Source organism: Oenanthe melanoleuca, chromosome 15, assembly GCF_029582105.1.
Source record: "Oenanthe melanoleuca isolate GR-GAL-2019-014 chromosome 15, OMel1.0, whole genome shotgun sequence".
Lineage (NCBI taxonomy): Eukaryota > Metazoa > Chordata > Aves > Passeriformes > Muscicapidae > Oenanthe > Oenanthe melanoleuca.
In genome coordinates this window covers 13351926-13364387 of record NC_079349.1, presented here as the reverse complement: position 1 = coordinate 13364387, position 12462 = coordinate 13351926, and the positions used below count along the sequence as shown (strand labels likewise).

General features: G+C 59.7%; 2 protein-coding genes across 3 annotated transcripts; one reads left to right on the top strand and one right to left on the bottom strand.

Annotated features, from left to right (window-relative positions):
* Positions 1-255: 255 nt before the first annotated feature.
* SELENOM (selenoprotein M) lies at positions 256-3697 on the bottom strand. Its single transcript, XM_056503868.1, has 5 exons — positions 1878-3697; positions 1760-1795; positions 1647-1681; positions 1055-1133; positions 256-965 (listed from the first exon to the last, which is right to left on the bottom strand). Exons 1-5 carry the CDS (start codon positions 2481-2483, stop codon positions 753-755), a joined length of 969 nt encoding a protein of 322 aa, XP_056359843.1. The 5' UTR covers positions 2484-3697; the 3' UTR covers positions 256-752.
* A 740-nt stretch (positions 3698-4437) lies between these two features.
* On the top strand, positions 4438-12376 carry INPP5J (inositol polyphosphate-5-phosphatase J). 2 transcript variants are annotated; one of them, XM_056503866.1, is made up of 12 exons: positions 4438-5082; positions 5866-5976; positions 7438-7546; positions 8129-8245; positions 8317-8492; positions 9031-9142; positions 9527-9636; positions 9928-10117; positions 10317-10454; positions 10815-10907; positions 11139-11243; positions 11382-12376. In XM_056503866.1, the coding sequence occupies exons 1-12, from the start codon at positions 4487-4489 to the stop codon at positions 11436-11438; spliced, it is 1914 nt and encodes a 637-aa protein (XP_056359841.1). In that variant the 5' UTR covers positions 4438-4486; the 3' UTR covers positions 11439-12376. The 2 variants fall into 2 exon arrangements, with proteins under 2 accessions (XP_056359841.1, XP_056359840.1); XM_056503865.1 differs by having other exon boundaries at positions 11368-12376.
* Positions 12377-12462: the final 86 nt, after the last annotated feature.

Sequence of the window (12462 nt, the reverse complement as noted above, 5' to 3'; positions counted from 1 at the left end):
CCTGCATCCTGTGAGAGCAGGTCATCCCATTCCATGGTGCCCACCAGCTCACCCCTCTATCATGCTGGGGAGTGGTGGCACAGGAACAGCACAGTTGGTCTGTGGGTTGGTTTGTGGCTCACCAGTAGTGACTGACTGTGCCATCCTCTCCTGCCTCTGTGAGAAGCTCTGGGGCACCCAGCTGTCCTTGGAACAGAGCAGTGTGGGATGCATACCACTGAGCTCTCTCTGAAAAGATTACACAATGCACATGACTGCAAATAAAAGCTTTATTAGGAGATGGATATGACATAACCCTGCTGGGGGATAAAGCCCCTTCTTGGGGCAGCTCTCCCACTACTGGGACTCAGCACATCTACCCTTAGCACCTGGCGCTTTCTGCTGAGGGTTTCATCCTGTCCCATGCAGGCAGGATATTGCTGCCTAGTGCTCAGAGCAGCTAAACCTTTGGACACAGCAAGGGACTGAAAGGACTGCTGTTCGTCCCAGCTGGCCAGGGATAATGGGCTCCAAGGACAGGTGGGCATCAACCAGCACACAGGACCTTCAGAATGCCCACAAGTGCCCAGGAAGCTCCTGCTTGAGGCTGGATCTGCCTGGGGCATCCTTGGGCAGAGGCTACACAGGACCAGGCAAGAGTGGACGGGAAAATCCTTTGACACCCTGTGACACCATCCCCAGCTGCCACAACACCCTCATTCCCTGCACTGGGGACTGGCTGCAGGACCCCATCCCAAGTGTGACATTCCTTACTAGAGGTCTGGGTGTTCTTCCTTGTCACGTTTGGGTGGGGTCTTGCCATCAGTGGTGGGCACTTGGGGGTGCAGCAGTACTGGCAGAGGCTTGGCAGGGGCAAACTGGAACTCCTCTGGCACAGGGGCATCAGGTGTCTCCTTGCGGTAGAAGCCCAACTCCTGCACCAGCTGGTTGATCTCTTCCCGGGTCATGTCGCTCAGGGGAACTCTCTGCACCCAGACAGGGGCTGTAGCCTGGCACCTGTGGGGCACTGACCACCCCAGGCCCCCTGGCAGCAGGTGCCATACTGCCCACTCACCTCTAGCTCCTCATACCGGTGGCCAAGGAGCACAAGCTCAGGGTCGGCACCAGGCAGGTGTTTCATCTCCAGGTTATGGCTGGGCAATGTGTCAAGGAGTGGGCAGCAGTGGTCATGCCCATGCAACCCTTATCCCATTCCATCCTTCATCACATCCCCTTCTATCCTCAGTCACATCTCATTCCTGCCTATCCTGTATCATCCTCCATCCCAGCCCATCTTCTCTTATATCCTCCTATTCCCTTCCATCCCACCCTGTTTCCCACATAATACCATCTGATTCTCCATCACATCCCCCAACCACCTATCCTTCACTCCTCACCAAACCCTGTCCTTCATATCTCACAAAACCCCATCTTCCCTCAGCCCTTCCCCTCCCGTACATCATTCCCTCGTATCTTGTCTCCCATCCCATCCCATCCCATCCCATCCCATCCCATCCCATCCCATCCCATCCCATCCCATCCCATCCCATCCCATCCCATCCCATCCCATCCCATCCCATCCCATCCCATCCCATCCCATCCCATCCCATCCCATCCCATCCCATCCCATCCCGGATCCCAGCGCTGCAGCCGCCGCCGGCGGGTACTAGAGCGGGATGTCCTGGGTGACGAACGCCTTCACCTGCGGAGAGCGGCCGGCCGGGCCCGGCTCAGCGTTGGGAAGCCCCAGCTCCCCGCCGCAGCCCGGCCCCGTACGTACCTCCCTGAGGCGGTTCAGCCGTCACCCGCCGCACGTCTGCGGGAGCGGACACCCCGTCAGGCACCCGCCGGGCATCAGCTGATCCCCGGCGTGACCCGCGGCCCCCGCCCGCGCTCACCTCCACCTTGCCACGGGCCAGGTCCCGCAGCACGGCCTCGCGGAGCCGGGGGCGCTCCGAGCCGCCACCCGCCGCCGGCGCCGCCGTCAGAAGCAGCAGCAGCCACAGCCAAGGCCCCGGGCACGGCCACGACGACACCGCCCGCATCGCTCCCGCCGCTGCCACGTCCGGCGCGACTCGGGCACGCGCGCGGCGCTGCGCATGCGCACCGATCCGCTCGCACGAGCACATGTGTGCGCGTGCGCACGGACACGCGCAAGCACGGACAGGCGCAGGCACAGACACTCGCGCAGGCACGGACACGCGCAAGCACGGACACGCGCAGGCACGGACACGCGCGGCACGGACACGCGCGCAGGCACGGACAGGCGCGCAAGCACGGACACGCGCAAGCACGGACACGCGCGCAGGCACGGACACGCGCGCAGGCACGGACAGGCGCGCAGGCACAGACACTCGCGCAGGCACGGACACACGCGCAGGAGCGCACACGGACATGCGCACCCGCGTACGCACCGTGTGAGCTGCGCGTAAGTTCCCCGGGCGCGCACCGCGCACAAACCGGCACCACGCCGGTGACAGACCAACAGCACCGCCAACAGCCATACACACACAGCAACACACAGCAACACACACACACACACACACACACACACACACCGTGCACTGACATGGCGACCAACAACAACAACACACACAGAGCAACACAAACGGCTTACATGAAAGATGCTCCAGCCATTCCTTCTTGGGGCCCTTCACTGGACTCCCTCTAGCACATCCATGTCTCCAGGACTTGCTCTTGAGAGCTCTGCACGGGACACAGGCACCTCCGTGACCTCCTATGACTTGTTGGCAACACCTCCAATGCAGCCCATTCACCTGCTTTGCCCTGAGGAGATGGTGAGCTCATGGTCAATGTGGTGCCCCCCCTCATATCCCTCTGCAAAGCTGCTTTCCAGCAGGGTGGCCCTCAGCATGTCCCAGTGCCAGGGTTGTTTCTCCCCAGGGGCGGGACCCTGCATGCTCCCTGGTTGAGCCTCAGGAGATTCCTAACGGCCCGTTTATCCAGTGTATTCGGGCCACTCTGAATGGAAACACGACCCTCCGGTTTTCCAGCCACTCCTCCCAGTTTGCTGTCACCTGCACAGTTGCTGAGAGTGCCCTGTCATGCCGGTCAGGTGGGATGAAGATGTTAAACAGGCAAGGGCCCAGCACCAACACCTGGGACACCATGAGTGACTGGTTTCCCATAGGACAGTGTGCCACTGACCTCCACCCCTGGATCCAGTCATCCTGCCTCAACTTCTATTTATCCAGCCTGTCGGCCAACAGTTTTCCTAGGACAAACAGATGAGCCTGATGCCTCCAAGAAGTGCAGGTGAACACTGTCCTCTGCTGTTCACATCTGCCAGCTGCTCACTCCATCACAGAAGGTGGCTTGGGTGGCCAAGCTGGACCTTCCCTCAGAGAAGCCAAACTGAGCCCTCAAGAAGTTGTTTGTGCGCCCAGTGATGGTTACCAGAACATACTGCTTTGTCATCTTCCAGGATGAAGGTGAGGCAAACTGGCATTGAGTCCATCTTCACACCCTTCCAGAAACTACCAGTTGCATTGACTCTCCTCAATCCTTTCCCAGCTGCCACCATCGACCACAAAGTATTGCAAGATTCCCCCCACGATGGCAGGAGCCACTTTCCACAGGTCCCTTGGCTCCTGACTCAGTCCCACGAGGACCCAGGGATTTTGTACTTTCTGACTAGTATCCTCCTCTGCCTTGCTCCTTAATTCAACAGGGTCCTCCTTCTCCTCAAGCTCCAGTCTTCCCAAGACACTGTGGCAGATACAGGCTGCGGGTGGACCCGTATGTACATGCACCCCGAGTGCAGGTGTTCACACCTGCCTGTACAAAGTACTTCACTGCCACACACAGGTGCAGCAGCACCTACACACAGAGCCACATACACACAGCTGCACACAGAGACACACACAGGCCCCCAGCTACACACACAGCTGCACAGAGCTGCACACGCACATCTGCACATGCAGTGCTGCACACGCAGCTGCACACACAGAGCAGTACACACAGTGGAGCACATGCAGCACACACAGCCCACATGTAAACACACACAGCCAGACATAGACACGCACACTCACACCCAGCTGCCACGAGGGGGTGTGGGCTCACCAACAATGCAAATACTCTGTAGCAGACCACGGACATATCTGGCACAAGCTGACACAATAGTTGCAGTGGTGAACAGAGTTATACACACAGTAATGCACCAGGGCAGGCATTCATTTGCAGAGGCAGATGTGCACGTACAAAGGCAGGTGTTTACGTGCAAGGACAGATATGCACTCGCGAGGACAGTGCGCAAGGACAGGTGTGAAGGGGTGGATTTCCTTGCACACGCAAGGAAAGGCTTTCGGGGGGCAGAGAGAGGGGGAGGCGCCGGGCGGGGCGGCAGGTAAGCGAGGGGCGGGGCAGCTCCTGCGCCTTTAAGGCGCCGCGCAGGTGGCGGGTGTTGACGTCACTGTGCGATACGTCACGGGGCGGGGCCGCAAGGTGCGCGGGGCCGGGCCGGGGCCGCTGCGGTCTCCTGCTGCCGATGGACCCGGCCCGGCGCGGCAGCGCCGACTGGGGCTTGGCCGCCGGGGCGGAGTGCCGACCCAGCCCCCCGTGGGGCCCCGGGAGCGCGGCTCGGCTCCCGCCCGACGCAGGGGCTTCGGCGGCGCCTTTCCTCGGCGGCGGGGTCCCGGGCGGCCGCAGGAGCTCCCGACCGGACGGGCACGCCTGCCCGCGGCGCGCAGGAACTGAGGAGCGGTCCCCGGCCCGGACCCCGCCCGAGGGTGTCCCGCTGCTGGCCCTGCTGCCCCCCGGCCCAGGCGGACCCCCGGCCCCGGCAGCGCCCGGCCGCGCCACCTTCCCCGCGCCGGCCCCGTCGGAGCGGCGGGAGATGCTGCCCAAAGCGGAGTCTAGCGACCACATTGCGGCCTGGGCGGGCCCCGCCGTGCCCCGCGCCCCCACGCTGCCCAAGGCCGTGTCCAGCGAGTTCCTCGCCGGCGGGTGGGCGGGCCTGACCCCCCGAGCAGAGCCGAGCGAGCTGCCCGTCCTCCCCCGGCCCCTCGGCCGGCTCGGTCCCGGCGACGTCTGCGATCCGCTGCCCGACTGCTCGGGACGGGCCCCGGAGGAGGGGGCGTTCCGGTGAGTGGGGCCGCGGGGCGCTCCGGGGACGGGGCTCGCAGTGCCCGCTGCGCCCTTCCTCTGCCGTGGCGGGTTCAGTAGGATTGGGGTGCGGGACTGCCGGCAGGCTCCCGGTGGGGAGGATGCCTGGTGCCCAGTGTTCGTGCGAGATATCGTGATAGAGATATCGACTGTGGAGCGAGTGCTACATGCCCGGGCTGTCCCTGAGCACTGGGGTTAGCGTGGCGCTGCTCTCCTTCCCTATTGAGGTGTCTCCCCTGTGACTGAGGCTTCTGTCGCTACCTAAAGAGCCTACGGGCCCTTTGCTGGTGCCCATTGCGCAACGGCATTAATGTGATGTGACGGATGTGGCTCTGCGTTGGTGAAGGACACCGCTGCGGGGCTGCAGCACTGCTGTCACATGTGCTGCCCTGGCCTTTGTGACTGGTAGGGGCTTGGAACTGAGATCCGGGTCCTTTTCCCCAGGAGCCTGAGCCTTTCTGGGGAAGGGGGGAAGGGGTTTTCCAGAGACACTGTCTTGCAGCCCACCTGCGTCAGCTGGTGATGATGAAGATGAGGGCTCTTTGTGCTGGTTTCTAGAATTTCAGGTGCGCATCCTGGAGGATCTTGGAGGCAAGGATCTGTCTCTCTCATGCGGGAGTTAAGGAGCTGGTGTACATGCCACGACTAAGCTTCAGTCTTGGCTATCTGTTGCCAGCAAAAAGTGGATCTGGGGGCTGAACAGGGTTACAAGGAACCCCTCCGTGCCCTTGTGTTAGCCTGTTCTTCCTTTGTCCTCCCAAGCATCACAGTGGTCACCTGGAACGTAGGTACAGCCATGCCCCCAAATGATGTGACGTCCCTGCTGCACCTCAACACGGGCGAAACAAACGATGTGGACATGATCGCCATTGGGTAAGAGGATGAGGTGCGGCTCCCCCTTTTCCTTCCCCTCCTCCCTCTGGCGAATTCCCTTTTTGGGGAATCCCCAAAGCCATGGGGGACAAGGAATGGAAGAGCTGCAGGCCCAGCCTCCCTCGGGGCATGGGGAGCAGGGAGGGGTGTGCATCACAAATGATAGCATGTCAGAAAAGGTCATGGAGAATCAGTGCCTACTAAAATGGGAGTGCTGAGAGGAACTGAAACCCTTGAGTACTGATTAGACTCGAGTATTTATCAAGCCTGAGGCTGACTATGCTGGGCCAAGTTAGCCCTGCTCTTGCTGTGAACCGTGGCAGACCTTGGGTCAGGTCTGTCAAGGCATTTGACTCACCTGGTCAAGTCCTCTGGGAGCATTCTCCTCCTCTCTGCTTTTGCATGTGGTATGCAGGCCTCAAGGGCACAGATCTGCTGTTCTACTGAGACTGGCTCTACGTCCCTGGTACACAGAACAGCTGGAAGGGCAGTGCCACAGCACTGTGGTGAGGCTGGTGAGGTGAGGGTGGCTGTCCCTCGAGGACTGCAGTGGTGTGTAAATTCCTGCTAAGGCTAGGGATGTGCTGTCTTTGCACAGGGAGCAGGAAGCAGCCTCTGCCTATAGGTATGAGGTGGAAGAGCTGCCTCCAGGACTGCCCCCACGTTCCCAGCTGCGGGGGCATAGTGGTGTGAGGGCTGATGCTGCTGGAGCTATGATGCTGTGTTGGAGCCAGACTCTCAGTCCCCTCAGCCTTGCAGGCCAGTGGAATAGGTCTGTGTGGGTGGCAGAGGTCAACCTGAGCTGGATGGATGGGGTGAGGGGTGTAGCTGATAGTAAGGGACCTGCTGGGACCATGTTCTGTCCAGGGCAGGGTGTCCTGCTACTCCTCACTTCCTGGCATCTCTGCCTGGCTGTGTCCTTCCTCTGACCTGTGTCTTTGTGCTCTAAGCATTCGTTATTTTTGAGCAAGACATTTCCTGATTGTGCTGCTCTCTGTGGACATTTTTCCCTCTCTTCATTAATTGCCAAGCTGGGAGGAGCACTATTAGCTTTCTGGTTGCTGCTGCTCTGAGCTACGCAGCTTGAATATATCTGGACACCTCATGCTGTTGGGATATGACTTCTCTGTAGAGACTGAAGACCCCGTAAGCTCCTCTTGCACACTGAGATGGGCTTTAGGCTTCTGCTCAACCCTGTGCAGCTTTAATGTTTCTGCTTTAGAAAGGGCTAAGGTCTCCTGGATTCAGGGCCACTTGTGCCTCCTGCCAGCACATGGCCCAGAATCACCGGAGCAAGGACATGGCTGGTTTGTGTTCTAAAATCAGTTTCTTCCCTTGAACTGCCCTTCCCACCCTGTCCTGCTGCCCAGCATTGAGCTTTGGCATCTCTCCCAAGTTCTCACTAACTGGGACACAGATGCTTTCCTGGTGCGGCTGAAGGACCTGTACATTTCCTCTCAGGCTGCAGGAGGTAAACTCCAAGATAAACAAGCGCTTGAAGGATGCCCTCTTCACAGATCAGTGGAGCGAACTCTTCATGGATGTGCTGAGCCCCTTCCACTTCATCCTGGTAAGGAGCCCTGAAGGAGTTGGCAGTGGGTGTTCTCTCTCCCTGCCAGGCAGGTGGGACACAGGTCTGGAGAGCTGGACTGCAGGATGGAAGGAGGTATGGTGGGAGAGCTGTCTGGAGGGACAGCCTGCAGCCATCCAAGCAGCAGGGACTGCTGCTGCATCTCATCTAGCAAGTTGTTTGGCTTGTGCCACCCAGCTGCCTTTCCTGTGCTTATGCTTCCCCTCTGGTGCTTTGGGGTTACTTTATGTTGCCCCCTACATTGAACCAGGGTGAGGTGAATATGGGAACCAGCTGATGCTGCTGGCAACAGCCTGTGAGGCTCAGGGCAGGCTTGCTCAGCTCCCCAGACATGTTCAGCTCCCCACAGCATCTGGCTCAGAACATATGTAAGCCCAGCATCACTGAGGCTCAGGTTTGGCTGTCAGTGTTCAGAAGGGTGTGCACAGTGCTGTCAGTCACCTGTGGGATGAGAGGGCGCAGAAAGGGTGGAGGTGCCGCTCCACGGCCTGGAGCAGGCCAAGTTGGTCCCCTGTCCCCAGGCTCTCTACCATCCTACTTCAGCCCGTGCTCCTATTCCAGGTCAGCACAGTACGGATGCAAGGTGTGATCCTGCTGGTGTTTGCCAAGTACTACCACCTGCCCTTCTTGTACGACATCCAGACAGACTGCACCAGGACAGGGCTGGGGGGATACTGGGTGAGTGTGGCCCTGGGGGGAGATTGCAAGGGGCTGGCTTCCCAAGGAGTCACAGGATCCTCTTGGTGCAGGGCAACAAAGGTGGGGTGAGTGTTCGTCTCTCCATCTTCGGCCACATGGTCTGCTTCCTGAACTGCCACCTGCCAGCACACCTGGAGAAGGCAGAGCAGCGCAAGGAGGACTTTGCCACCATACTGCACATGCAGCAGTTTGAGGGGCCTGTGGCCAACGGCATCCTGGACCATGAGTGCGTACCCCACCGCTTTACTCCCCAGCCTGGGCTCTACTGCCAGTCCTGGTTCCTTGACCACCTCCATGTAGGGTCTGGGGTCTGTCCCCTGCATCCCAGCACAGCTTGGAGATCAGGTCATACCTGCTGAGCTGGCCCAGCATGAACTCAGCATGAGAGGTCTTGGTCTCATCACATTCAGGGCTGGTACAGCTCCTGCCTCACTAGCAGTATTGAGTTTTGGGACTAGTCAGGCAGAGGGGCCAGCTCTGCTGTGGTGTCCTGGCTGTGCTATCTGAATCCAATGGGTGGAAATTTCCACCCTCAATTTCAGCTTGGGGAAGTCTGGCCCATTTAGCTAATGGTGCTTGGTCCTACCTACGGAATTCTGGCAGCTGGCCAGGCTGCTGGCTGAGCACTGACCTGTGCCATTGTTCCCAAGAGCATCTCTGCAGTGGGCTAAGGCTGTCTCCAGGCAGGGAACATCATACTCCTGCTGTCCCTGGCTCTGGTAGCCTCAGCCCTTTCAGCCCGTTGCCCTTGCTACCATCCACAGCCTCGTGTTTTGGTTTGGGGACCTCAATTTCCGCATCGAGAGCCTGGACATCTGCTTTGTGAAGTATGCCATTGACAGCAATGTCCTGAGCCAGCTCTGGGAGAAGGATCAGGTGAGGGATGGGCATGCTGCCAGCCTACCTACACTGGACTCCAAGCAGTGATAGACTCTCCCCAAAACTGCCCATGCAGCTGTGGGACAGGGCATGTCCTCTAGCAGCCAGTAGGACACAAAGGGCCCTGGCTCTCATGTCTCTGGGGGAGGAAGGGATGAGTCCCAGGTCAGTCTGGATGAAGCACAGTTCCCTCATCATTCTGTGAAGACGTGAGGCATTGAGCCCACAGACTAGCTGCTGGCTTAGATGGACAAACCCTGACAGCTGTGGGAGCTGGCAGGAACAGTACTGCATGTCACAGTGTGTGAGAGTGGAGAGACCTTGCACAGGGATCTGGCTATGGGGGCTGCTGTGCTCCTTGACGTGCTCTCTTCCCCACAGCTGAACATTGCCAAAAGTACATGGCCTGTTCTCAGAGGTTTCCAGGAGGGACCCCTGAACTTCCCACCCACTTTCAAGTTTGATGTGGGCACCAACAAGTATGATAGCAGGTAGGAGAGCAGAGCTGGGCGTGAGGTGGGGCTGAGAGATGCAGGAGGTATGGGGCTCAGAGCCAGTGCAGGTGCTGGTGTGCATGGGTGGGGAGAGCAGCCATGCTGGGGCAGGCACAGGCTGGTCTGAGATGTGATGGCAGTGCTGATGCCAGCGCAGGTCTGTCCCTACAGCTGAGTGCCAAGATGAGCTGCATCCCCTGTGCATCCATGCCGTAGTGCTGGGGGAGGCAGTTTGGGTCAGAGCCCACTGCCCCTGCCAGGCAAGAGATGCCCCTCTGTGCCCCGCAGTGCCAAGAAGCGAAAACCTGCCTGGACCGACCGCATCCTGTGGAAGATAAAATCTCCCAGCAAGGGGTTGGACACAGGCGGGCACTGGCCCAGCCAAGGCGTTCTGTCAGTGAGCCAGCTGTGCTACTGCAGTCACATGGAATACACTGTCAGCGACCACAAGCCAGTAGCTGCCATCTTTGCCGTGCAGGTGAGCACTCTCCAGCTCTGCTGGGAACACGGGAACTGCAGGGGTGGAATGCCGAGCCTTGTGCATGGGGGACTTCTCTTTGGCAAACTTAGCTGCTTTGCCCCTTACCTGGGGGCTGCCGTGGGTATATGCATGGGGTCCCTGGGCAGCAGAGGTAGCTCTTTGCCATGCCCTTGCTCACCATGTACCTGTCTGACAGTTTGCTTCCAAGGTGGACAAGCCCCTGGTTGAGATTTATGTGGCTGACGAGTGGAGCAGGCCTGAGCAAGCAGTTGTCAGGTACAAGATGGCTGTTGGCTTCCACCGGAGCTCCTGGGACTGGATAGGACTCTACCGGGTAGGGGCTTGGGGGCTGCTGGGGCTGGAGGGAGTGGGGAGCACTGCACAGCACTGCGGGGTCCTTTCCGAGCTACCCCCCACCAGCTGACATGGTGAGGGCATAGAGCTGTGCCCTCCCTTCCCCTGGCATCATGATGTGGTCCTGCTTCAGGAGGCTCAGGTCCAGCAGTTCCTTCTTCCTCCTGCTCTGTGGGTCCCATAGGGCCCCAGGGCACACCTGGGGGTTGTGCAAAGCAGCTTTGGGTCACCTTGTGTGAGGCCCTCACCAGAGGGGGCTGAGCAACAGGAGACTGAAGAGTGATGGTGCCAAGTGGGGCTCACGGTGTCCCACGCACTGGTGTTCTCCCGTGGTGAACAGGTGGGCTTCCGGCACCCCAAAGACTACGTGTCCTATGTCTGGGCCAGGAGCGATGACGGGGAGCGCTGCCTGGAGAAGCAGCTGTATGCACAGGTGAGGTGGGGCCAGCCCTGCTGTCTTGCTGGCACTTCTGCTGCACAGCAGGGGGACAATGGCCCCTTTGTGCCATTGCACAGGGAGGCAAGCACCTTGTTATTGCTTTTTGCTGAGCCTGGGGCAGGCTCATGGTGTTGGCAGCAGAGATTTGTGCTTTTGACTGGGGTTGGAGGTGGGGGGACACACCTGGGTCAACCCTGGTGCTCATCAGGTGTCTCTGGGCTGCAGGTGATGTTCTCTGAGGAAGCACTGCCCAAGGGTAATGGCGAGTACATCCTTGGATACTACAGCAACACCTCCAGTAGCATTGCTGGTGTGACTGAGCCCTTCCAGGTGAGCCACAGCCAAGAGGTGAGGGTGAAGGGGGATGGGGGTCTCTGGATGGCAGAGGCCAGCTAGTGTGGCACCCAACAGTCCTCTCTGAGGGTCAGCTAGCAGTGCTGATGCAGGGGTGCAGATTTCCCTACCCAGGTCAGAGGAGGGCAGCAGCTCTACAGACAGCTCAGGCAGCAGCTCAGAAGAGGATGACAGTACACTCGTCCTCCTGGCCCCCAAATCCCGTAGCCCCAGCCCAGGCAAGATGAAACGCCACCGGAGCCGAAGCCCCAGCCTGGCCAAGTTCCAGGGCCTCATCCTGCGGCCGTCAAGCCGGGACAGGGGTACCAGCCGCAGTCCCTCACCCCAGAGCCGTCACAGCCTCCCCAGGAGCATCCCCACCATCCACCTGCCCCAGGAGGAGCTGGGCCACCATGGAGTCAAAAGCAAGGAGCTGGGACAGGCAGCTGAGAGCCCAGAGGGCAGCTCATCCTGCCAGACTCCACAGGAGCAGGGCGGCCTCCAGCGTCTCTGTGCTGACAGCTCCCTGGCCAGGGCTGACCCTCGGAACCTGGGCCTGCTGCCTGCCCTGCGCCTGGAGATGATTGACCAGGCCCTGGGCCGGCGGCGGGAGAATGCAGACCAGGGCTACTATCCCAGCCGGAGAACAAGCCCTACCAGCCCCCCAGAGGAACTGGACAGACATAGCTGTGCCATGGGCCACTGATGCAGTGGCTCCCTTCCTCCTCCCCATAGCGCGCTTGCTGTGTGCTTTCCTCTGCCACTTCCCTGCTGCCACACTCTCTCCCTTATTTATTGCAATGATTCCTCACCTCTGTTGTGTGCCTGGCAGGTAGAGGCCCTCCCTCTCTGCCCCCAGTCCGAGCTCCTGCCCTGGGCAGGGCTGTGAGGTGACAGTACAAGGGAGGGTGGGCAAGAACTTCCAAGTGCAAGACTCTTGTCCCATGACCTCACACTTGAGGTGGCACAAGAGGCCAGGGCAGGGCTCTGGCAGTAATGGTGATGGGCACAGAGCAAGGACCACCACAGGGTACTCTGGAGATCAAAGCTTGCTCCTTCCCTGCTCTACCACTGTGCCTCAGCCTGAACATAGTGCAAGTGACAAAATAAATGATCCTGTGTACCCCCACCGCACCGTGCTCGCTGCTGGGCCAGGATCAGCCCTGGGGTGGGGGCCACCGCGTCAAGAGGGGACAACAGGCTCAATGCTTGCACC